At 38.7% G+C, this 23,376-nt stretch overlaps 1 protein-coding gene across 1 annotated transcript in view; it reads left to right on the top strand.

Moving 5' to 3' along the window:
* The first annotated feature begins 2,961 nt into the window (after positions 1 to 2,961).
* The window catches only part of LOC124798222, a 56,577-nt gene continuing 36,162 nt past the window's right edge, over positions 2,962 to 23,376 (top strand). Inside the window, exons 1-3 of the mRNA XM_047261533.1 lie at positions 2,962 to 3,206; positions 3,960 to 4,050; positions 10,587 to 11,239. Of these exons, the coding sequence (XP_047117489.1) occupies positions 3,125 to 3,206; positions 3,960 to 4,050; positions 10,587 to 11,239 (826 nt within the window). The 5' untranslated portion in view covers positions 2,962 to 3,124. The remainder of the gene's footprint in view (positions 3,207 to 3,959; positions 4,051 to 10,586; positions 11,240 to 23,376) is intronic.

Here is a 23,376-nt window from a genome sequence, read left to right on the forward strand (position 1 = left end):
TCCCCCACTAGACCTATTACATCAATGTCAATAAGAGGCTGTTCTGATTTCGAATAGATGTTAGTAAAGCTGGAGATAATTTTTTAAAAGAGAAATCAAATATGAAAACTCGAATTACACAAAGAAAGCTGATAAAGTAAGCACAAGTAAAAATATTTATACGGAAAAGTCATATACTGTCTATACACTGGACGGAAGTGTCTGTTTTGTTACATCAGAACCATTATTTATTCCGCAGAATTTTAGGTTACAGTTTACAAAGGAGTTTCCATCTAAAGTTTTCGATTAGGAATAGATCGAATGGTCGCAATCCAGAGAGAGAGGTACCAGCTCATGTAAATATCAACCTACAAATGAAGCAACTTTGATAAATGATCCATATGAAGCGTCTGATATTTCCAGTCAGTAATACATAGATGTAGTGGATGGGTTGGTCAGAAACCAAACCATCCAAATAGCAAATAACATAAAAAGCTCCAAAATGGTAACAGATTGTATATTCCTATCACTTACAAATGAGTCAGAAGTCATAAACATAATTCAAAAAGAAACATTTAGAGTGATTGGATTGCATATCTCTTAAAACAATTAAGCATATTTCTAAATAGATAAGTAAGTCTCTCACATTCCTTATAAATCAAATACTACAGGAACAATATTTCCAAACTGCCTAAAGAAAAGCAAAGTGATCCCCATATGTAAAAGAGGAGACAAAGAGAATCCCATCAACTACAGATCTATTGCAATCACATCTGTACTGTCTAAAATTGTACAAACAGGCATAAAGGATAGAACAGTAAATTGCATTGAGAAACATAACATAATAAATAGTACACAGCATGGTATCTTAAAAAATCGACCTTCAAAGACAGCTGTGGCAGATTTCACAGCTTATGTAGTCAGGTCATTGGAAAAACAGGAACAAGTTAGTTTATTGTTCGACCTGTCAACAGCTTTTGATTGTGTGTGCCTCAGAATCCTGTTACACAAACTAACCATCGTGGCATAAGATGCAGGGAAAACAATATTATCAAAACATTTATCGAAAGTAGGCAACAACATGTAGAGATAAATTACAGAAACGGCAACACATTCGAAAATGTGTTCTCAGCATTCAAAAAGACAAAACATGGTGTACTGCAGGGCTCAGTACGGGGCCATTATTTTTCTTCTATATGTAAATGACATGGCAGAAGCTGTAAATCTGGTCATGATGCATCTCTACCAATCACAAGCAAATTTGCAAAGGACCTTGAAACCAGGATATTTTTAGAGATAGAAAAGGCATGCAAATATTTTTGAGGGGGAGGGGATGTAGCCTTTTCATAAATGGAGGTAAAACAACTTACAGGAGTATACAAGCAAATGGGGCAATCGAAGCAGATGAGCTTGACATCAAGGTTGGGGAGTGCTAGTCCTGCATGGTTCGCAGGAGAGCTTCTTTAAAGTTTGGAAGGTAGGAGACGAGGTACTGACGGAAGTAAAGCTGTGAGGAAGGGTGTGAGTCATGCTTGGGTAGCTCAGTTGGTAGAGCACTTGCCCGCCAATGGCAACGGTCCCAAGTTCGAGTCTCGGTCTGGCACACAGTTTTAATCTTCCAGGAAGTTTCAAAGTAAAACCTAGCTGAACTTTCTGTGGTGTGAAGAAAGTTGCATCTCTTAAGTTGAGCCACTAAAAATTGGGAGTTCACACATGCAACTGCAGTATGCCATTAGATGTGGCAACATTTTTGTTGCATGTGTGAACCCGGCTTAGTGTGTGGTGGCGCACAATGGTAAACGCATTTGTAAATCGTCTCTTAAGTTGCATACAGGACGCCGAGAGTTCTCCATAGTTGCACAGCTTTCAATATAGCGTTGGGTGAAATCATGTGAGCGGATACTAATGTTATAGTGCAGGTATGGCCTTTTAGATGTGTGAAAGAGTTGAATAGAAGAAAGACGAAACCCAAATGTTGGATCCGAAAATAGATTTCGCACAGGGATAAATCAGGGGCCACAAACATCTTTATAATAGAAGTAACATTCAAAGACGAAAATTCTGTCTGCAGTGGCAAACTAACCAATAGCTGGTGTGTAAATATCATCTGCTGACACGCCAATCTTCCAAAATTTTAGAATCTTGTACATTGGTTGACATACTAGGCATTTCAAACAAGTAACTTTTAGTTTAACAGGTGCCACATCGAACAATGGAGCTATTTCCTGCACATAACCCACAATTTATAGAACGTCTGGTCCCACGAAGTTTATACAACTCACTTTTTTAGTTACATATATTAAGTTTATATATTTAATTATACAAAAATCTATTAAGGTTGTGGAGTATGTCATTGGTTTGGAAACATTGCACACACACACACACACACACACACACACACACACACACTGCTGGTACAGAAAATCAAACATAGGTAGCTGTTTTTGTGGTTCCAGAAGTGAACTGTTTTCACTTTTTTTCAGAAATAAAATAAAAACTCACTGTACTCGAATGGAGTACAGTAACTGCGACGGAATGCTCGTGGTTCGAAATACAACAATCAGGGAGCAATTGTAGTTGGAAAGTGGCGCAACGAACTACAACCAAGCTGAACTTTTTGTGGCGTGACAAAAGTTGCGTCTCTTAAGTTGCGCCACTAAAAGCTGGGAGTTCACACATAGAATAGTCTTGCAATTGCATTATGCCATTACCTGTGGCGACACTTTCGTTGCGTGTGTGAACCCGACTTAAGGATGCTACGCCAAAACTTGTGAAAAAGTTATCGTTGTCTGACAAACATAATGCATGTCCAATAGGATATAATCGTTAAAAGTGATTACATCACTTGGTATTTTCCTTATCAATAATTGCCGTACAAAAACATGCATACTGCATTTGTTGTCGAATATTATTGTATATATTTATATCTCTTCTGTAATCAGTGGCGGTACCGTAGTGGCGCGCATGTTTAATCATAATCTCTGGTAAAGTTGGCGTTTCATTTCCCTCGATGTGCTTCGTTCTGTTAAAGACTCAATCACTGTTAACTTTGTAATTTCATTTGCAGAAAAAAAACGTAGAATTTTAAAACTGTATTTTATATTACGCACTGTATTTGGTGTTTGCATGGATAGTTTTATTTGTCATGAGTAAAGGCGGTGAACAAAATGGTGTGCAGTATGTGGTATCCTTGCCGGCGCAGGAACAGCATCTGAATTTGAAAAAAGGTAGTTTTGGATTGTTTTAGCAAAAGACGTGAAATATTTAAGGACAGGTGTCTTGTGATGTATCATATCTTGGCATGTGTTTGCGTAGATGTATTGTTTATTTTACTTCAACTTTCATACGAAATAATTACGCCTTTTGGTGTAGAACTTAGTTCGAATGTGGAGTAGGGAAATTGCACAGAAACTTCTCCGTCGGTTTCTGTACAGACACAAAATTTACCACTGTGTGACACATGCTTTAATTTTTGTTGTATTTGAATTTCGAGTAGCACAAATAATTCGGTTGTCTTATAACAGCATAGTTTATTATACTTTCCCTGTGGTTAGGAATCTTCCAAATGTTCCTACAGAGGCTTGGTGAATGACTTTAATAAGTCGTAGCAACAATATTGTAAAATATGCTCCATGGGCTAGTAAACAACTTCAGTACAAATATGTAGGTGACATGTTTTGTTTGAAAACTGGACGAGAAAGCTACCTATACGTCCCTTATTTATAATCTCTATATAGTTTTTGTTTATTGATGTGTAGGAAGTACAAGTGATAATTTGTTGAAGGTCTATTGTAGATAAAGCAGTTTACTCGATTTTCGTGGGCTTCGTGACAACTGCAGAGCTGTTGAACAAAAAAATCGCGGAAATGTTATTAGAAATTCAGATTGGGTCTCCAATGAGCTGCTATTCTGTAAATATATCTTAAGGCACCCTGGACGTGCATAGTAGTTTCATAATAAAAGTTGTATTTTGTTTACAGTCAGTTTGAAGCATATTCCTACATCGGCAGTGACACAGATAGTTAAATGCACAAATCTGGTAACATTGACACATGGCTCAAATTCGTCCAGGTAAGATGCTGCCTAGGTGCTTATCATATGACTAAAAAGTTATTACCATCTTTAGTATTTCTCAGCTCAGCTTCTTTCCTCCAACTCGTTCCTTGCTTTATGATTTTTCTGTTTCACTTTGACTTTACAAAAGGGTGCCAAATGTTGTACCTATTGTTATTAGCAAAGTTATTTGAATCATGAATACATGTTCTGTTAACCCTATGCAAGATAATTATAATGTATGTACATAAAAAGTTCAGAAGTAGGCTAAGGCCTACATTAATTCATCGTGTCATATATGATGATCATGTACTGCAGTGCATTATTTAATATACTAAATAAAATAAGCTTCTACCACTTTGTGGTAAATACTGTTATAATTTGATCCTATCAGAAGACAATAATGTTGAAACTAAATAGTGTATTACAGTGTAAAGTCTTATTGAAGGGCAGTATACAGAGGCCAAAATTTTGTTTTATTAAGCCATGTCATTGAGATGCCCTGTGGGTAGATAACATTATCATGTAAAGAAAAGATAACTAGCATAAAATATAGAGGATCCACTTTTGGAAGAGTTTCTTGTTAGCCCCCACGGCATGGCTCATCTGCAGTGTGATTCAGCCTATCTGGGAAAGTGTTTGTTCATTGAGGAGTGAAATGTGAAGCAATTTGAGGCAGAAAAAAAGTAGCCCAGCAAGGAAATGCAGCTTACAAAATTCAGGATACTCTTCTTCTGATTTTTTAATTTAATAAAACCTTAAGACAGTAATTGCTAAGTAATGCTATTGTAAATCCCGGTACTTGCAATAATAGTGCAAAAATGAAGTTGCTTGAAAGTTTGCCATCTTCAGTGTGCAGATAGACAGTTCAGTTGTGTGCCACCAGTTATTTGCCTCCACTATGTGATAAACTGGAACTTCAACAGCAACCTAGGGCAAATGATCAAAATTCTCCAGACCATCAATCTTGAAATTTTGTGAGTGAGGTAAAATGGTACTGAAGGAAGTTGGTGAGCACTGCATAGCCTATGTAACTTTCCAATAATACAGAATAATTTACACTACAAATAAGATTAATGGCTAGCGAGGGAAACTCCTGAATATAGAGCTCCTTTAATCATGTACCACTTAGTGTCCACAACATTGTACAGCTTCTGTGGCATTTTCTATCAGTCATGAGGCTTCACCAGTCCATGCAGTGGACACTCCCTCGTGATGATGTGCCCCGCATGCGTTTGCTGCATTATGACTGACTGAAAATGCCAACAATTGATTCCCCATGTGTTCTTTGTTTCAGTCTTAAGAAATTTGCTATCACAGCTGTCGCACAGTGTAATGAAGTGCTAACCCTGTTAACCTCCACAAGGTGCCTTAGATAAAGCAGTTGTTACTAAGATTGTAACACAGCTTCACCACACACTTACTCTCCTGGGAAATTTTAAGGTGCTGTAGAGTTAGCAGGAAACTAATTAAACTGGTTGTGTCCCTTCCCTGTCTCCCCAAAAGCCCACATGAACTCTCTAAAAAGTGCCAAAATCCTGTCAGTTGGCATACTTCTATGGTCACACTGACTGCAAAGTGGCAAAACTGACTTGAGATAGCTAAGCTCTAGACATTATCAGTGTGTGAACTTGTCATTTTTATTTCAAGATCTGAGACTGAGTTGCTCTGACACATGTGCTGACACTTCTGTGAGCATAGCTCTATCAATATTCAACACTGGTCGTATGTCCTGCCAAACATTTTGGGTCTTGGCAGGTTAATGCAACTTTAGTTGACTTGTTTGAAGCCTTACTGATGCAGGCGAGTTGCTAAGACATTGGTATTCTATGAGGGTGTGCTGAAAAGTTAGGCCTCCAAATTTTGTGTGTGATAACTCTGAAGGCTTTTAAATGAAACAGATGTTATTAACATTCTACATCTTTATTCTTCATACCTACAAAATTACAGCCTTCTGCCAGTAAAGGGTTCCAAATTGTAGCAAGTAACATGTCCGTGTACAATGTGACTATGTTGGTGCATAAGAAACAGCATGCTGTAATAGTGTTTCAAATTCTCCTTCAACATGACAGTGCCAGTCACATACAAGCACTGCGACATCTGCAATTACCCAGTGCCCTGGGTTCGCTGTCATCACTCATCTTTCATACAGTTCTGACGTGGTGCCATCTGATTTTCATCTGTTTCCAAAACTTAACACCTTTGATGACTTCACTTTGATAGCGATGAGGCCATCCAAGCAGAGGTGAAATTGTTTCTCCATCAGCAAAAACATTCATTCTGTAGTGATAGTATGAACAAACTGCTATCTCGTTGGGAGAAATGGGTTTGTCCCCAAGATGACTTATGTTGAGAAATAAGAATGTAGACATGAATAAAGATGTAGAATTTTAATCATATTTGTTTTATTTAAAACCTTCCTGAGTTTCACATAAAAAATTCGGAGCTATTACTTCTCAGCACGCCCTCATACATGAACGTCAGTACTCTGGAAACCACAGTGAAGTGCATGGCAGAGATGCTTCCCATTGTACCACTCATAAGACCATTCATGCATGCTGTGAAGGATGAATGGTGGGTCTTTGTGGCCCCTACGTACACTCTAATATATTCTTCACTTCATACTGGTTCTCAAGACTTTTGTGATTTAATAGGTGTCTATCTTCAAGTTGCTGACAGATCAGTTTCTTCAGCATTTCCATGAGACTGCCCATGGCTCAAACCTGTAACAATTTGTTCTATCCCCTCTTTGTCTATGTTCAATGTCTCTGGCAAAAAAGGGTAGACAGGAAGTGCAAAATGGCAAAGCAGGAATGGCTAGACAAGAAATGCAAGGCTGTAGAAGCATGCATTACTAAGACAACAGATGTCACCTATAGGGAAAATTAAAAAGATCTTTGCAGAAAAGGGAGACAGCCATCTGAATTACGAATGTCAAAATTCAGTTGGCAAGCAGGTATTAAACAGAGGAGGGAAAGGTGGAAGGAATATGTAGAAGGGCTGTACAAGGGAAATGAACTTGAAGTTAATATTATAGAAAGGGAAGGGGAAGTAGATGAATATGAATTGGGAGGTACGATACTGCAAGTGGAATTTGACAGAGCCTAAGTTGAAACAAGACCCCTGGAATAGACAACATTTATGGAATTAATGAGATCCTCGGGCCAGCCAACCATGACAAAACTATTCCATATGGTGTGCAAGATAGAGAGACCGAGGGAAGTGGCACAGTGGATAACAAAGTGTACTTGCATTCTGAAAGAAGACAGTTAAAATCCCCATCCAATGATCCAGACGAAAGTTTTCTACAATTTCCCTAAATCACTGCAAGCAAATAATGCAATGGCTTCCTTGAACAGGACAAGGCCAGTTTCCTTCCACATACTTCCAGACTCGGAGCTTGTGCTCTGTCTTTACCATGATATCGACGGGATGTTAAATTGCAACCATCCCTCATACTTTTTAAGATAAGTGCCATGTGAAATTCCAATTCCAAAGAAGATAGTTACTGGCAGGTGTGAATATTACTGAACCATCATTTTAGGAATGCCTAAGGCAATATTGACCCTATGACTGGATCTTAGAAGATGGTTTAAGGAAAGGCAAATCTGCATGTAAGCATTTGCAGATTTAGATAAAGCTTTTGGCTGGAATACACTCTTGGAAATTCTGAAGGTAGCAGTGATAAAATACAAGAAATGAAAGGTTATTTAAAACTTGTACAGCAGCGAGATTACAGTTAGAAGTCAGACATGATAGGTAAGCAGTGGTCAAGAAGTGAGTGAGAAAGAGTAGTAGCCAAGCCCATATGTTGTTTAGTCTGTGCATTGAGTAAGGAGTAAAAGAGACAAAGGATAAATTTGGAATTACAGTTAAGGGATAAGAAATAAAAACTAGAGGTTTTCCAATGTCATTGTAATTCAGTTAGAGGCAGAAAAGTACTTGGAAGAATAGTTGAATGGAATGGACAATATCTTGAAAGGAGGATATAAGATGAGCCTTAACAAAAGCAAATCAAGGCTACTGGAATGAAGTTGATTTAAATCATATGATGCAGGGGGTATTAGATTAAGAAATTATACACTGAATTTTGATATTCGGGCACAAAATAACTGATGGTGACTAAAATAGAGAGGGTATAAAATGCAAACCAGCTATAGCATGAGAATGATTTCTGGAAAAGAGGAATTTGTTGTCGTCTAATATAAATATAAGTTTTACAAGTGCTTTTCTAAAGATATTTGCCTGGTGTGTAGCAAACATAATTGCTGGTATGAAATATACCGAGGAATTTCAACAGCACTGTAGTATCTCACATGTTCAGTGGCTTTATTAATGTTTTCTCACTAAGGGACAGTAAAGAAAGGAGAAGCTATCCAGCAAATACATCAATAGCTATGTACGGCCATAAAAAAGTAATATAGTGATAACTGCAATACAGAACTGATGGGAAATAATGTACGAGGGTTGTAACTTTAATAGTGGCAACTATTTATTTACAGCTCGTACAAAATAAATGTGTGTTTCAAAGTTTTACTGACCTTCAAAGTAGTCACCAGCCTTGTGTATAATCTGTTGCCAGCGATGTGGAAGTCGTAGGATACTCTTAGCAATGCCAGTTGTGGTGACAGTTCGAGCAGCATGGTTTATTGCCCAACAAATTTGCAGCAGTTCTGAAGCGAGTGCTGTGAAGCCTTTCCTTCAGTTTAGAAATAGAGTTGAACTCACGGGGGCTTAAGTCAGGGGAGTGCAGTAGGTCGTATAGTACTAAGCAGCCCCTTCAGTCAAACAAAGCAGTAACAGCTTGCACTGTACGTGCTTGAGCCTTGTCCTGCAAAATAATGGTCAGGTCCTGCAGAAAGTATCACCACTTCTGTCTCTATGCTGTTCGTTTGCTGGCGACTACTTTGAAGGTCAGTAAAACTTTGAAACACATATCTGTTTTGTACGAGCTGTAAACAAATAGTTGCCACTATTAAAGTTCCATCCCTCGTTTATATAAAAGGCAATGTACTGACTTGACTCATCATCGCGCAGCCCAAACTGCTAAGTATAGAAACTTAAAATTTGCTGAAGGTGTGTCTCTTATACTGTAGGTGTCATTACAAAGGGATTTTTCAAAATTTCAACCCGAATAGGGTGAAATAGTGGCAAAGTTTTTTTTTTTTTTTTAACCAATAATCACACTATTAAGGCAATTTTGCAGCTAGGCCTATGAAAATTTAGTATTTGGTCTCTTGGTCCGAAATAAAGAAATATATGTTTCAGCATTTTTTGGAATTTGATCCAATGGGGGTGAAATAGTGGGTGAAAGTTTTTTAAATATATAATCAATAAGGAACTGTTAAAGTATTTTTAAGGTAGCATCATTGTACAAGCATTTTTGAAGCTAAATATATGAAAATTTGTATTTGGCTTCTCTGTTACAAATAAAACAGAAGCATGCAATTGTTTTTGGAAATTCGTCTCCTAAGGGGGTGAAATAGGAGGTGACATGTTTCATAAAAATATTTCATTGTGAAAGCATTTTTGAAGTTAAATCTTTGAAGATTGGTGTTTGACGTCTCAGTTAAAGATGAAAAAATTAATAAGTTTTTAACTGTTTTTGCAAATTCAACCCCTAAGCAGATGGAATGGTCAGACTGATTCACTGACTCATCATCGCCCAGCCCAAAGTGCTAGGATAGAAAACTGAAGTTTGGAGAGGGTGTGGATCTTCTACTGTAGGCTCCATTTAAGAAGGAATTGTCCAAAATTCCACACCTAGGGGGCTCAAATAGGGAATGAAAGCTTTTTGAAAGTGACACTAGTAAGAGAATTTTGAAGCTAGAACTGCAAAAACGTGGCATTTAGTTTCTCGGTCAGAAAATAAAATAATGTGTGTTTGGTATATGATTTCTTGATTAGAAATTTTTTAAAAATGCGTTTGTGTTTGTGGAAATTCAACCACTAAGGGAATGCAATAGGAGATGAAAATTTTTAAGAAAATATTTCGTTACATTAAAAATAATTTAAAGCAAAATTTATGAAAATTGGTGTTTCACATCTTGGTTAGATATAAAGAAGTATTTGTTAGGGGGTGAAAGTTGCTATAGAAATATCTCCACAAGAATGCAAAAGGCATGATTAACAAAAACTTTGGACTCCAGCTACCAGAATTGCTTTTTGGTCTGAAGTACATTCGGAAAAGATCGTGCTAATGTGGCCTTAATTAGTGCGAAAAGCTTAAAAGGTGTTGCAATTTATGAACAACATAAAAATTTGATTAACCGTGAACAAAAAAAGTCTCTGCAGGCCATAGAGTCTATGCAAGTGAAGCAGTGGACACTATGCCAGTAATCCATAAAAAAATAGTGTTCTTTCTAACATAACTGTACATCCTTTTTAGAGATCTAGTAAACAACTGTAAAATAAAATCTACACAGTTCATTGTGTTTGACTTCTTTATGATGTGACACAATTTGTGTTTGCAACAAAACTGCAGAAAAGTGAATTTATTAAGTAACACATTCCTGTATTTTATTGCTGATAATATTTCTTCCTTTTGTTTTCAGTGCAAACATTAAAAGAAGTATTGACAATAATGAAAAGTTAACAGTAGTATCAGAAATCGATCATCAAGGTGAAGTTAGTGGAGATTTGCGTGAAAATGAAGTGCTTAATATAGAACAAGTGCCAAAGAGATTGAAGACTGATGTATCAATGCAAAGTTTAAGAAAAAATGTGAGAGATGAAACAGATGTAAGGTCTGACGTAATAACTAATGATAAAATATCAGATGGTATTGGAACTGATGATGAATGGGATGAAGATACTTTGGAAGAGTTTGATGATGTAAGTGATACTTACATTAACAGACCATCACAATTTAAAACAGGAAGAAAAAGAAGCACATCAAAGGATGAAGCGCACTACTATACCAGTAGTAATTCATTTAAGTCCAGAAGAATACGTGACAGTGTAGATAAAAAGAAAGGCAAACCAAAGTTATTCCGAGCTGAGTGGTTGAATATTGATATATTTAGAGATTGGTTAGCTAGAGATCCAACTAACCCAAGCAAGGCAAGGTGCTTAGCATGTAATACAACAATGAATGCAGGTAAAAGTGAACTTGAGAAACATGCTACTGGGGCAAGGCATTGTCAAAATGTTCAAGTTATGCAGAATCAGCAGATGCTTCTGTATCAAGAAGGCGATGAAGTGTCAGGTAGGCATTAGACATAAAGTTAAGAAAACATAGTAATAACTGTTACATCCATTATGGACTGTGTTGTGAGGACTTTGACTGCTAATCTTAAAAATATTACAGTTTCTGTGCCAGTCATAATATTTTTAATGTCTACTAAGCAATTAGACGACTACGCCACCATCAAATGGTAGGCATCTTCTACTTAACTCTTTTAGATGTAAATCACTGATCTCTTGCAACAGCGTGTGTGATGACCAAAAGCTTATGTTGTCTTGGATGTGCTAGAAATAAGCATACATTAGTGTCCTCCAATTTGTGTAACATTGGATATGCTTTTATCTTTACATGAATTGACATAATTTAAGTTTGGAAAGTAAACTAACTGTTTTGTTGAACTAATATTTCTTTATTATGAACCAGTTTCCAGCTTATTTGGCCAAGACTTAGTGTACGAGAAATCAAACTTTTAAAACTGAAGGTATTATTAGCAAGCCGAATTTTCGGTCATTATGTAGGATGTGTTGAGAGCTCATCACTTGGGTCACATATTGTTTTGCATTAGGTAGGCCTTAGTTTGGAACAACTTGATGAGAAAGAGGTCGAGAGTGGATAAATTGCAATGTAAATAGTTGTCATTGTACAACAGATTTTTCAGTGCCAATATCATATTTGTTCTAATTGCTAATGTACAGAATAATATTATGAAAAGGATAGTTGCTACTTACCATATAGTGAAGATGCTGAGTCACAGATAGGTGCAACAGAAAGACTGTCACAAACTAAGCTTTCAGCCAATAAGGCCTTTCTCAAAAATAGATCAGTCTCTCTCTCACAAACACACACACACACACACACACACACACACACACACACACACAAAATGCAGGGATGAAGTCGAGAGAGCATAAGGTAGCTAGGTGCAGGCAGGAGGTTAGACGGAGGCCAGGGGAGAGGGGGTGGTACCGGAAAAGGAGAGAAGTAAAAAGACTGGTGCCTTGGTGGAATAAAGGGCTTTGTAGTGCTGGAATGGGGACAGGGAAGGGCCGGATGGGTCAGGACAATTACCAACTAAGGTTGAGGCCAGGAGGGTTACGCGAATGTAGCGATATATTGCAAGCAGAGTTCCCATCTATGCAGTTCAGAAAAATTGGTGTTGGTAGGAAGAATCCATATGGCACAGGCTGTGAAACAGTCATTGAAATGAAGAATGTCATGTTGGGCGGTGTGCTCAGCAGCAGGGTGGCCCAGCTGTTTCTTGGCCACTGTTTGTCTGTGGCCATTCATGCAGATAGACAGCTTGTTGGTTGTCATGCTTAAGTATAATGCGGCACAGTGGTTGAGAGAGAGACAGGAAGCATGTGTGAACGACAGCAGTTGAGATTATGGAGACTAGAGCAAATGAGTGTGCACAGCGTGCTTCAGCAGTGGACACGAAATCAATACCTGTTGTGGCGGCACTATGGTCGGCAACATCTAAGACATACACTCATGCCCGTAAATAAGGATAATGCTGATACATGGTGAAACAACGCTCTGGTGGGCGGTTTGTTGGTTTAAATCGCCTGTGGGTATGACCATGCTGTGCATTTGACCTACGTCATTGGTGCATGTCAGAGTACGGTGCAGCAAGTAAGTGTGCAGACGTTCTCAGATGTGCTAATGGTGACTGTGTGTTGAAAATGGCTCCAAGAACACACGTTATGAGGGGTAGAATACTAGGTGATTGGAGGCTGGTCAAACACAGCAAGTTGTAGCATGGGCCCTCTGTGTGCCACAAAGTGTAATCTCAAGATTATGGCAATGATTCCAGCAGACAGGAAACATGTCCGGGTGCTACAGTACAGGATGTCCACAGTGTAAAATACCACAAGAAGACCGATATCTCACCATCAGTGTCCACAGACGGCCATAGAGTATTGCATGTAGCCTTGCTCGGGACCCTATCGCAGCCTCTATAACAGTTGTCTCCAGACACATAGTCTACAGATGACTGAACGGACATGGTTTATTCATGTGGAGACCTGCAAGGTGCATTCCACTGACCTCTGGTCACAGGAGATCACGTATAAAGCCTGGTGTCAAGAACACAGTAATTGGTCATTGGAACAGTGGTCCCAGGTTATGTTCATGGGCGAGTCCAGGTATAGTCAGAACAGTGATTCTCGACAGGTTTTCATCTGGCGTGAACCAGGAACCAGATACCAACCCCTTAATGTCCTTGAAAGCGACATGTATGGAGGTTGTTGTTTGATGGTGCGGGGTGGGATTATGATTGGTGCGCGTACTGGTGCGCGTACATTCCTGCATGTCTTTGACAGGTCAGGTGTAACGGAATGTCATTTTGCACCAGTATGTCTGCCTTTTCAGGGATGTAGTGGGTCCCACCTTCCGCCTAATGGATGATAACGCATGGCCCCACCAAGCTGCCATCGTGGAGGATTACCTTGAAACAGAATATATCAGCTGAATGGAGTGGCCTGCCTGTTCTCCAGACCTAAACCCTATCGAGCATGTCTGCGATCCTCTCGGTCAAAGTATCGCTGCGCGTCTTCAAACCCCTACGACACTTCAGGAGCCAGGAGCTCCGACAGGCATTGGTGCAAGAATGGGAGGCTATACCACAGCAGCTGCTCGACCATCTGATCGAGTGTGACAACCTGTTGTGTGACCTATGTACGTGTGCATGGTGATCATATCCCATATTGATGTCGGGGTACATGCTCAGGAAACAGTGGCATTTTGTAGCACGTGTGTTTCGGGACGGTTTTCTCAACTTATCACCAATACCGTGGACTTAAATATCTGTGTCGTGTGTGTTCCCTATGTGCCTGTGCTGTTAGCACCAGTTTTGTGTAGTGCCACGTTCTGTGGCACCACATTCTGCAATTATTCTTAATTTATGAGCATGAGTGTGTTTATATATATATGAGGGGCTATGATGGGCATAGTTTACGCTAGTCTCCAAGGTAATGGGAAAGAGCTTCATACTGTGCAAGCACTAAACACTATTGTACTGGTATTGGTGGATGTTGCGTATCTTTGCGCCGCTCGCAGTAGAACACAGAACTATCGAAAGAACGGATTTCAAGTATGCTGGTACTACGTATTCTCCTATCCTGTGCACACTCTATTCTGCATGGTTAAGATAACATGGCCAGGTAACTGATGGCCTATGTAGCAACATAATCTACTCTTTAAAATTGCAAAGTAAGTTGTAATTGTCTTTCTAAAGTGCCATGAAATGAACAAGAACATCAATGATTAAGAATTGGTGCTTATATTCATTCTAGAATGCCAAAAGAAAACACGAAATGATATCAACAAAAATATGTGAAATGTTGGGAGACTGATCCAGAACTCCCTTTTTCTTAATTGGTACAAAAATTGTACATAGTAAATCGCATTCTAGTTGAAATATTATATTCTCCTTATCATACTCTGTCCGAGAGAAAGAATAACTGAATGTGATCATGGACAATGGGGATATTTCTATCGGCACAGCATTTTGAATATTTTCATGCTTGCACTTGTAACTTTTGATACGGAGGCGGTGTGAAAGCTCTTTTTAACTAATATTTTTACATTTATTCCGTTCCCCAGGCAGTTGAGGTGGTCTTTGCAACTCATTAAAAATTGCCTAAAACTTGTCAATCTGGTTTAATTTGCACTGATAAATACCATTATATATTATTGAATATCATATTAATGATATGGTTATAATAGAGGGGAAACATTCCACGTAGGAAAAATATATCTAAAAACAAAGATGATGTGACTTACCAAATGAAAGTGCTGGCAGGTCGACAGACACACGAACATACACACAAAATTCAAGCTTTCGCAACAAACTGTTGCCTCATCAGGAAAGATGGAAGGAGAGGGAAAGACGAAAGGATGTGGGTTTTAAGGGAGAGGGTAAGGAATCATTCCAATCCCGGGAGCGGAAAGACTTACCTTAGGGGGAAAAAAGGACGGGTATACACTCGCGCACACACACACATATCCATCCACACATATACAGAAACAAGCAGACATATTTAAAGACCATGATCTTTAAAGCATGAGTCTTTATGAGCATGAGTGTGTTTATATATATATATGAGGGGCTATGATGGAAATAGTTTACGCTAGTCTCCAAGACCATGGTCTTTAAATATGTCTGCTTGTGTCTGTATATGTGTGGATGGATATGTGTGTGTGTGGGAGTGTATACCCGTCCTTTTTTCCCCCTAAGGTAAGTCTCTCCGCTCCCGGGATTGGAATGACTCCTTACCCTCTCCCTTAAAACCCACATCCTTTCGTCTTTCCGTCTCCTTCCCTCTTTCCTGATGAGGCAACAGTTTGTTGCGAAAGCTTGAATTTTGTGTGTATGTTTGTGCTCGTTTGTGTGTCTGTCGACCTGCCAGCACTTTCATTTGGTAAGTCACATCATCTTTGTTTTTTGAATATCATATTATTTATATTACAGGTTGGATAGGACCTGATCCAAATGATTCATGCTCCGCGACTTGCAAGTACTGTCGAATTACATTAAAAGTGCACAAAAAGGATCTCGTGAGTCATGCAAAGACTAATAAACATAAGAAGGCTCTAGCATTCGAGAAATCTGCAAAGTCATGCAAAACTTTAACTTCAATGTTCAAATCAGTTTTGTCAGAAACAACCAAGATCACTGAATTGAAAATTGCTGCATTCATCTCAAGAGCACAGTTCATTACAGACTGTGGACCACATGATTGAGATACTACCACAGCTATACCCTTCGTCTCCTGCGATTTTGGATCTAAGACTCCATTGTACTAAATGTTCAATGTTAATTAAAAATGTGCTTGGTCCATGCATGCTTCAGTATTTGGCAGAAGCCAATTGGTGATGGTCCGTATTTGATCATAATCGATGAGAGCAGTGATCTTTTAATGCAAAAAGTTTTGTGTGTTATGCTGTGATTTTTCTGTGCAAAGAAAAAGGCACTGATCACAACTTTTCACAGATTGATAAAAATAATTGATGCTGATGCAAAAAGTATGCATGGTGCCATTAAAACTCAGTTAGAAGGAGATGGTTTGTCAGTTGAAAATATGGTTGGGATTGCCATCGATGGTGTGTGTGTGTGTGTGTGTGTGTGTGTGTGTGTGTGTGTGTCATGGTTGGGAAACACAGTTCACTCAAGTCTCTGTTTAAAAATGAAATAAGTTACATAACTGTCATGAGGTGTGTTTGTCATTCACTCCATCTATGCACTGAAAAGGCATTGGAGAGATTACCACGTCAGTGGAATTCTTAGTACAGGAAACACGTAATTGGTTTTCCTGTAGCCCTAAACGAAGAGAAAAGTATAAGATATTGTACTAAACTATGAATGGTACTGGAAAACCAAAAAAGATTCAAGGCCTTAGTGGAACACGTTGGCTTGCACGGTCCGAGTCAATTAACACAATATTAGATCAGTGGGAAGAACTACAACTGCTATTTTCAGTTGCTAAATTGGAAGATAAATGTTTTATGGCTGAACAGCTTTACGATATTATGACAAGATTACCATTCAAAGCTTTCTTGGTCTTCTTAAAATTTGGACTGAAAACTATAATGCGACTGAATTTAGTTTTCCAAAGTGACCACGTAGAACCTACTAAGTTGCTCAAAGATCTCTTTTTGATGTTCAAAAGTTTACTACAAAAACTTATTGTATCATTGAGCGTACAGAAACTGAGTGACAGAGAATTAGCAGATTTTGATTTCGAGTCCCATCTAATGCATACGTCCACAGTGTGTTTTAGCTCCGAGTTTCATTCCATTGCACAAAATATCACTGAAAAAGTCTTACCAGATGTCAAAGAACAGTACAAGAAATTTCTCTGTACTTTGGGGTGAGAAATTCAAAAAATATTGCCAGATAATTTGTCTATTCTGAAGACGGTGGACAATCTTCACCCTCAAGTTGCATTGTCTCAAATAAAACAGTGTGTGTCTAGCATTTTCACTAAAATTTACAGAACTTGCTTATATGGCAACAAGAATGAAATAAAATTGGAATTGAATCAGTTGCAAAATAAGTCATGGCAAAATGTAACCAACTCCATTGAATTTTATACCGAGGTATTTCAACATTGTGATTCCTCTGGAGAAAAGCGTTTTGGAAATACAGACAAATTTTTAATGGCACTACTTATGCTACCAATATCAAACGCAAGTGTCGAACATGCTTTTTCAACATACAGTGTAATTAAAAATAAATTATGCAATAATCTGTCTTTTGAAGTACTTAGAAGTATCATGATGGTAAGATTTACATTGCAAAGAGACTGCAGTTTGTGTGTCAAATTCGTTCCATCCACTCGTATGCTTGAATTATTCAGTGTCAATATGTATGATCACAAACATTCAGGCAATAGTAAAACTCAACATGATACTCAAGCATTTGACGAAATATTCAATGTTTTGTAAGGCGAAATGAGAGCACATTTTTATCATTCCTGAAATATTTTTGTTTCATGTTAAATTAGAAGAATTTGTACTGTGCGTTATTTTTTTCCCCTTATCATTATTGTCTTAACTTTCAGATTTACTATCCCCTAAGTTAGTTAACAAACAGCATTATTGAGTTTTTCAAATAATGAATCACACATACTTACATAAAAATGTCTATTTTTTTTATAAATGAACGTCATCACAAAGAATTAGTCGAAAAAATTCGCCATTGTCTGTTTATCATATTAGGGTATGTAGATTGTAAGTTGCATTGTTTAAAATAAGATTATGTAAATAAAATCATCATTTTTTCCTACCCGAATGTTTTTTATTAATAGTTCAATGTTTCTATCAAACACAGATGAATATTTTTAATTTTAGGGGGTTTGAAGGAAGATTTAGGGGGATTTTGAATTGATCCTAGGGGGACCGTTTTTTAGGAGTTGGCAACACTGGTTTCATCAAGGTTAATACACTGTAGAACTACCTCCTCCTCTTGTATCATGCATCTTTATAACGAATGTTCTTAGTGCTGCTTCTCTCTCTCTTCTTTCCATTAAAAACTCTCTTCTTAACATGTTTAAAACCAATGTATGAATAATTCTTTACACTGATGAACCGCTACCTTCGAAACCAATTTGCTCAGGCATAATTGCAACAAGTTTTTGTGATGTTGGGTATTCCCTTCTTATACAGGGTGTAAATTTTATGTTGACAAACCAGAATAACTCGAAAAATAAGCTTCACACAAAAAAAAAAATGTGTAGAATCTAAAGTTGATTGTTTTTGGGGGGACATCTGCTGGTGCTAAAATTAGCCCGCCACCCCAGCCCCCTGGGGGTGGGGCGGGAGGAAACTTAAAAATTTCAAATGGGAACCCCCATTTTTTATTGCAAAATCAGATTCTACATTAAAAAAAGCTATATACATTTTATCTTAAACATTGTTTTGATTCTCGGTAGTTGGCGCTGTTATTCAAGAAAATCCATGTTCTCATTTTTGCGTGGAAAATGGTTACGGATAAATAAAAAACGCTTATTTACTTCGTAAATTTTTATTCGCTAAAACTAAAACTCTCACTGTCTCCGCATAGGATGGGATTTGAGAGAGAGGAATTAAGAGTTTTACAAATGTTGACCCAAATATTAATTTTTTCCGCAGATTTGGATAAGTTTTGTTTGTTTCTTGGTCATGAGGCCACCCAACTTTTAATTATCAAACAAATCATCTGACTAGCTAACTAACTAACCAAATACCCTACTTACTAACGAGTGAACTCATTGACTAACAGAGTAAACAAACTAAAAGACTAACGGAGGAAAAGACTAACCCACTCGCTAACTAAAGATGAATGTATTCCCGTTTAATATTTGGTTGTCCTGAAAAGGAACAATTTGTTTTCTTTTATTGTTGATTATTTTCAAGTACTTGTAAGTAAATGAATTTTGGGGTGTTTCCAGTGAGTCCCCTCACCTCTCACTTTCAGCCTGCTTGTTGTCTGTAAATCCCTTGCACCTCACCATTTTATGAAATAAAATGTTCAGAGTGATGACCTCCAACTTCAATGCATTTATTGACTCATGCCGTAAATCCCTGCACACATCTTGATAACATGTCTGGTGTAATTGCAGCACAAGCATCTCTTATTCTTTGCATCATGTTTTCGGGAGTGGTAGGCATTTCCTGATAAACGATACCTTTTAGATAACCCCATAAGAAAAAATCTGGCAAGATAAGGTCAGGCGATCTGACTGGCCAATTCACAGGACCTGCCCTGCCGATCCAGCGACCATGGTAAAGTCGATCTAATACACTGCGCGCTACTAATGAATAATGCATTGGACAACCATCATGTTGAAACCACATGTTTTGTCGAAGTGCGATGCTCAGGTCTTAAAGTAGATCTGGCAGTTCATTTTCAAGTAGGTGTTGATATTTGTTGCCATTCAAATTACCGTCGATAAAATATGGACCAATCAATTTATCGCCAATTATACCACACCAAACATTGACTGACAAAGGTCGCTGATGGTTGACTTCTCGAAACCAGTGTGGGTTCTGTTCACTACAGTGCTGCATGTTATGGCTATTAACTTCACCGTTGTTTGTGAATGTTGCCTCATCGGAGAAAAGTACTCTGGCAAAAAAGTTTTCGTTTGTTTGCATCTGCTGAACTGCCCAGTGACAAAATGTTAGACGGTTTTGGAAGTCGTCATGTAGTTCCTGATGCATGGATACATGGTATGGATGAAATTTGTGGAGCTTCAGGATTTTCCAAACACTCATGTGTGAAATTCATGATTGCCTTGCTATTTCTCTTGTGCTCGCATGTGGATTATGAGCCACAGCAGCTAAGACTTCCACTTGATTGTTTTCTCCACAAATAGTAGCTGCACAGGTTCTTTATTTCTGGTTCACACTACCTTATGCAGTAAATTGTTTAATAACTCTAACAAAACAGGACCACGATTGCACTTGCCCAGGAAAATGCTGCAGATAATGCACAACTGCATCGTCAAAATTTTTCCCACTTTCTCCAAAAATATACACCATCTCAACTTTTTCGTCCACAGAAAGATAATTCATAATGACATAAGCCACCTATTAATCTCATGAGGGGAAAGATAGGGGGTGGTGAGAAAGGCAGGTTAGAATTTCTATGAGCAAGAAGCGGCCCGCTCGCTGTAATTCCGCCTAGCAGTACTAACTCAACATCAAACACGACTGGTAGCGAGCATAAGCCGCGAACGCAGTCACACAAGGTAATCAAACATAAGTCACCCAAAAGACAATCGTTATAAATGATGTATTGCTATCTGAATGCTCAGATGGGTAAAAGATGCAGTGTGTTTATTACATTAATACTTATAATTTCTAAAGCTCAGTCTTATTACGAGAAAGGGCGGATTTCTTGTCCCTGCGTCACCTATCGGTGGCACTCCGAAACATTACGCCACTCATCAGCAAGGGCTGGATAAGAGCATCAATTATCTATCAGGGCTGAGTGGGATATTGATTATCATATATAATTCTAAAAATGTAAATGACGTAACAGCCGCGATATTCTGAAACAAAGTAAAGGTGTGAACAATATGTGATTTAAGTCAATAAATTTATCAATGTCATTTCTACATTTTTACACCCAAAATTAAAAGACTCAAATTAACTAAGCACCCCAGTTGTGAGACCTCTCAACAAACAAGAATGACTACTCCGAATCTAATTAAAAATTAGGTTTGTGAGTCAGTTTTTTAGTTAATGAGTTCACACATTAGTAAGTAGGATGTTTGGTTAGTTAGTTAGCTAGTGAGATGATTTGTTTGCTAATTAAAAGTTGTGCGGCCTCATGACCAGGAAACACACAAAACTTATCCAAATCTGCGGAAAAAATTAGTATTTGGGTCAACATTTGTAAAACTCTAATTCGTCTCTCTCAAACCCTGCCCCTATGGGGAGAGAGGGAGAGTTTTAGTTTCAGCGAATCAAAATTTACAAAGTAAGTAAGTGTTTTTTATTTGTCTGTAACCATTTTCCATGCAAAAATGAGAACATGGATTTTCTTGAATAACAGCGCCAACTACCAAGAATCAAAACAAATGTTTAAGACAAAATGTACATAGTTTTTTATGTAGAATCTGATTCTGCAATAAAAAATGGGGGTTCCCATTTGAAATTTTTAAGTTTCCTCCCGCCCCACCCCCAGGGGGCTGGGGTGGCGGGCTAATTTTAGCACCAGCAGATGTCCCCCTGAAAATAATCAACTTCGGATTCTATGCATCTTTTCATGTGAAGCTTATTTTTCGAGTTATTCTGGTTTGTCAATTGAAAGTTTGCACCCTGTATACTTTTCAGACTCGGAGTGCTTTAAAACATCATTGTCAAAACCATCTATTTGTCTTACAGGTTTCATGCGATTTCGATGATTTTCAGGTGACACAAAAACAAATTTTTGTGAGGATTCTACAGTTCTGACATTCTTGTTTACTATTCTCTTTACAGTTCTCTTGCCGACACGTGCTTCTGCAGTTCATTCTTGAGTCTTCAAAATGTCAATAATAGAATTATCGCTTTCAGATTCACATTTGGAGAAGTTATAAATGCAGGACATAAACCTCCTCGACCGCTAGTGAAGCATCTACATCTACTTGATCGCTCTGCAATTCACAATTAAGTGCCTGGCAGAGCGATCATAGAACCACCTTCAAGCTACATGTATTTCTCTACCGCTCCCCTCTCGAATAGCACGCAGGAAATTTAAATGCTTTTATCTTTCCTTGCGAGCTCTAATTTCTCTTATTTTATTGTGATAAACGTTCCTCCCTATGTAAGTGGGTGCCAACAACGTATTTTCGCAATTCTTAAAATACATCATAGTCGCCGTTGACTGTATAAAATGTTTATTATTACGACTGCAATTTCGGCCTTACGGCCATTTTCAAGTAACACTGCAAAAGTTACATTCTGTCAGAATATAAGACTATCTGACATGAGTGCATGTTGTCGTCAAAAAGCAGCCTTTTGACTGTGAGAGAGTCCCACAAGAGCCGATGAGTACGACACTTATAGCATCGTAATATGTTGTTAAATATACACTGAACTGTCAGTGTTACTGTCGTTCTAATAATCTATCACACATACAAGTTCAGGTGCACTGACAGCATGTGGAGCTAAGTCCGTTGGTGCAACTTTTCATGCCAACAGACTTAGCTCCACATGGTGTCAGTGCACCTGAACTTGTATGTGTGATAGATTAGTAGAACGATGGTAACACTGCTGATACCTGCGCCGTTAACTCCCCACGTATGCCAAGGGGTAGATGCCCATCCCCCTGGGGCATCGGGACTCCCGGCAATGGCCGTCCTGCCAGGCGGCCTTTGCTGCGGCTGGGTGGCGCCCATGGGGAGGGCCCCTGTTCAGAGTGGGTGGCATCAGGGTGGATGACACGCAATGAAGCTTAGTACATCATCTCTTGCAGGTGGTCAAACACTAGCAGTCTCTAAATGTTGACGGGCTCAATTCAAGGCATAGAAGTATGACCCCAAATTGTTCCCCTCCCTGGCCACACCATGGGAGGAACGTCAGGATAGGGATGTCAGCAGCTCTTATTCGCCCCGGTACCTTGTATGTTCGAGAGCTGATTGGGAATCTTTCATGACGATGAAGCCTCAGTTTTTTGTTAAGCATTTAGAGCACAAGTTTGGGGAGGTGGAGGGCTTGTCCAAAATGAGATCTGGGTCAGTCTTGATCAGAACAGCATCCTCTGCTCAGTCGTGGGTGTTATTCGCTTGTAACAAGTTGGCGATGTTTCTTAACCATCATGCCCCGTAAGAGCTTAAATACGGTCCAGGATATCATATTTCACAGGGACCTTCTTTTTCAGTCTGACCATGAGCTGTGCGCCAATTTAGAATGGCGAGGTGTAATTTTGTTCGGCATGTCCACTGGGGTCCGAGCTATAATCAGGCTGCCACCGGTGCCTTCATCTTGGCCTGAAAGGGTGATACATTACCCGAGAAGGTCAAGGTGATGGTCTACTACTGTGATGTAAAACCCCGTACCCCTCCCCCAATGCGGTGCCTTAAATGTTGGAAGTTCGGTCATCTGTCTTCCCGCCGTACTTCCAGCATCACATGTCGAGATTGTGGTCGCCCATCACATCCCAATACTCCATGTGCCCCGCCTCCCAT

This window comes from Schistocerca piceifrons, chromosome 5, assembly GCF_021461385.2.
Source record: "Schistocerca piceifrons isolate TAMUIC-IGC-003096 chromosome 5, iqSchPice1.1, whole genome shotgun sequence".
NCBI classification, from domain to species: Eukaryota; Metazoa; Arthropoda; class Insecta; order Orthoptera; family Acrididae; genus Schistocerca; species Schistocerca piceifrons.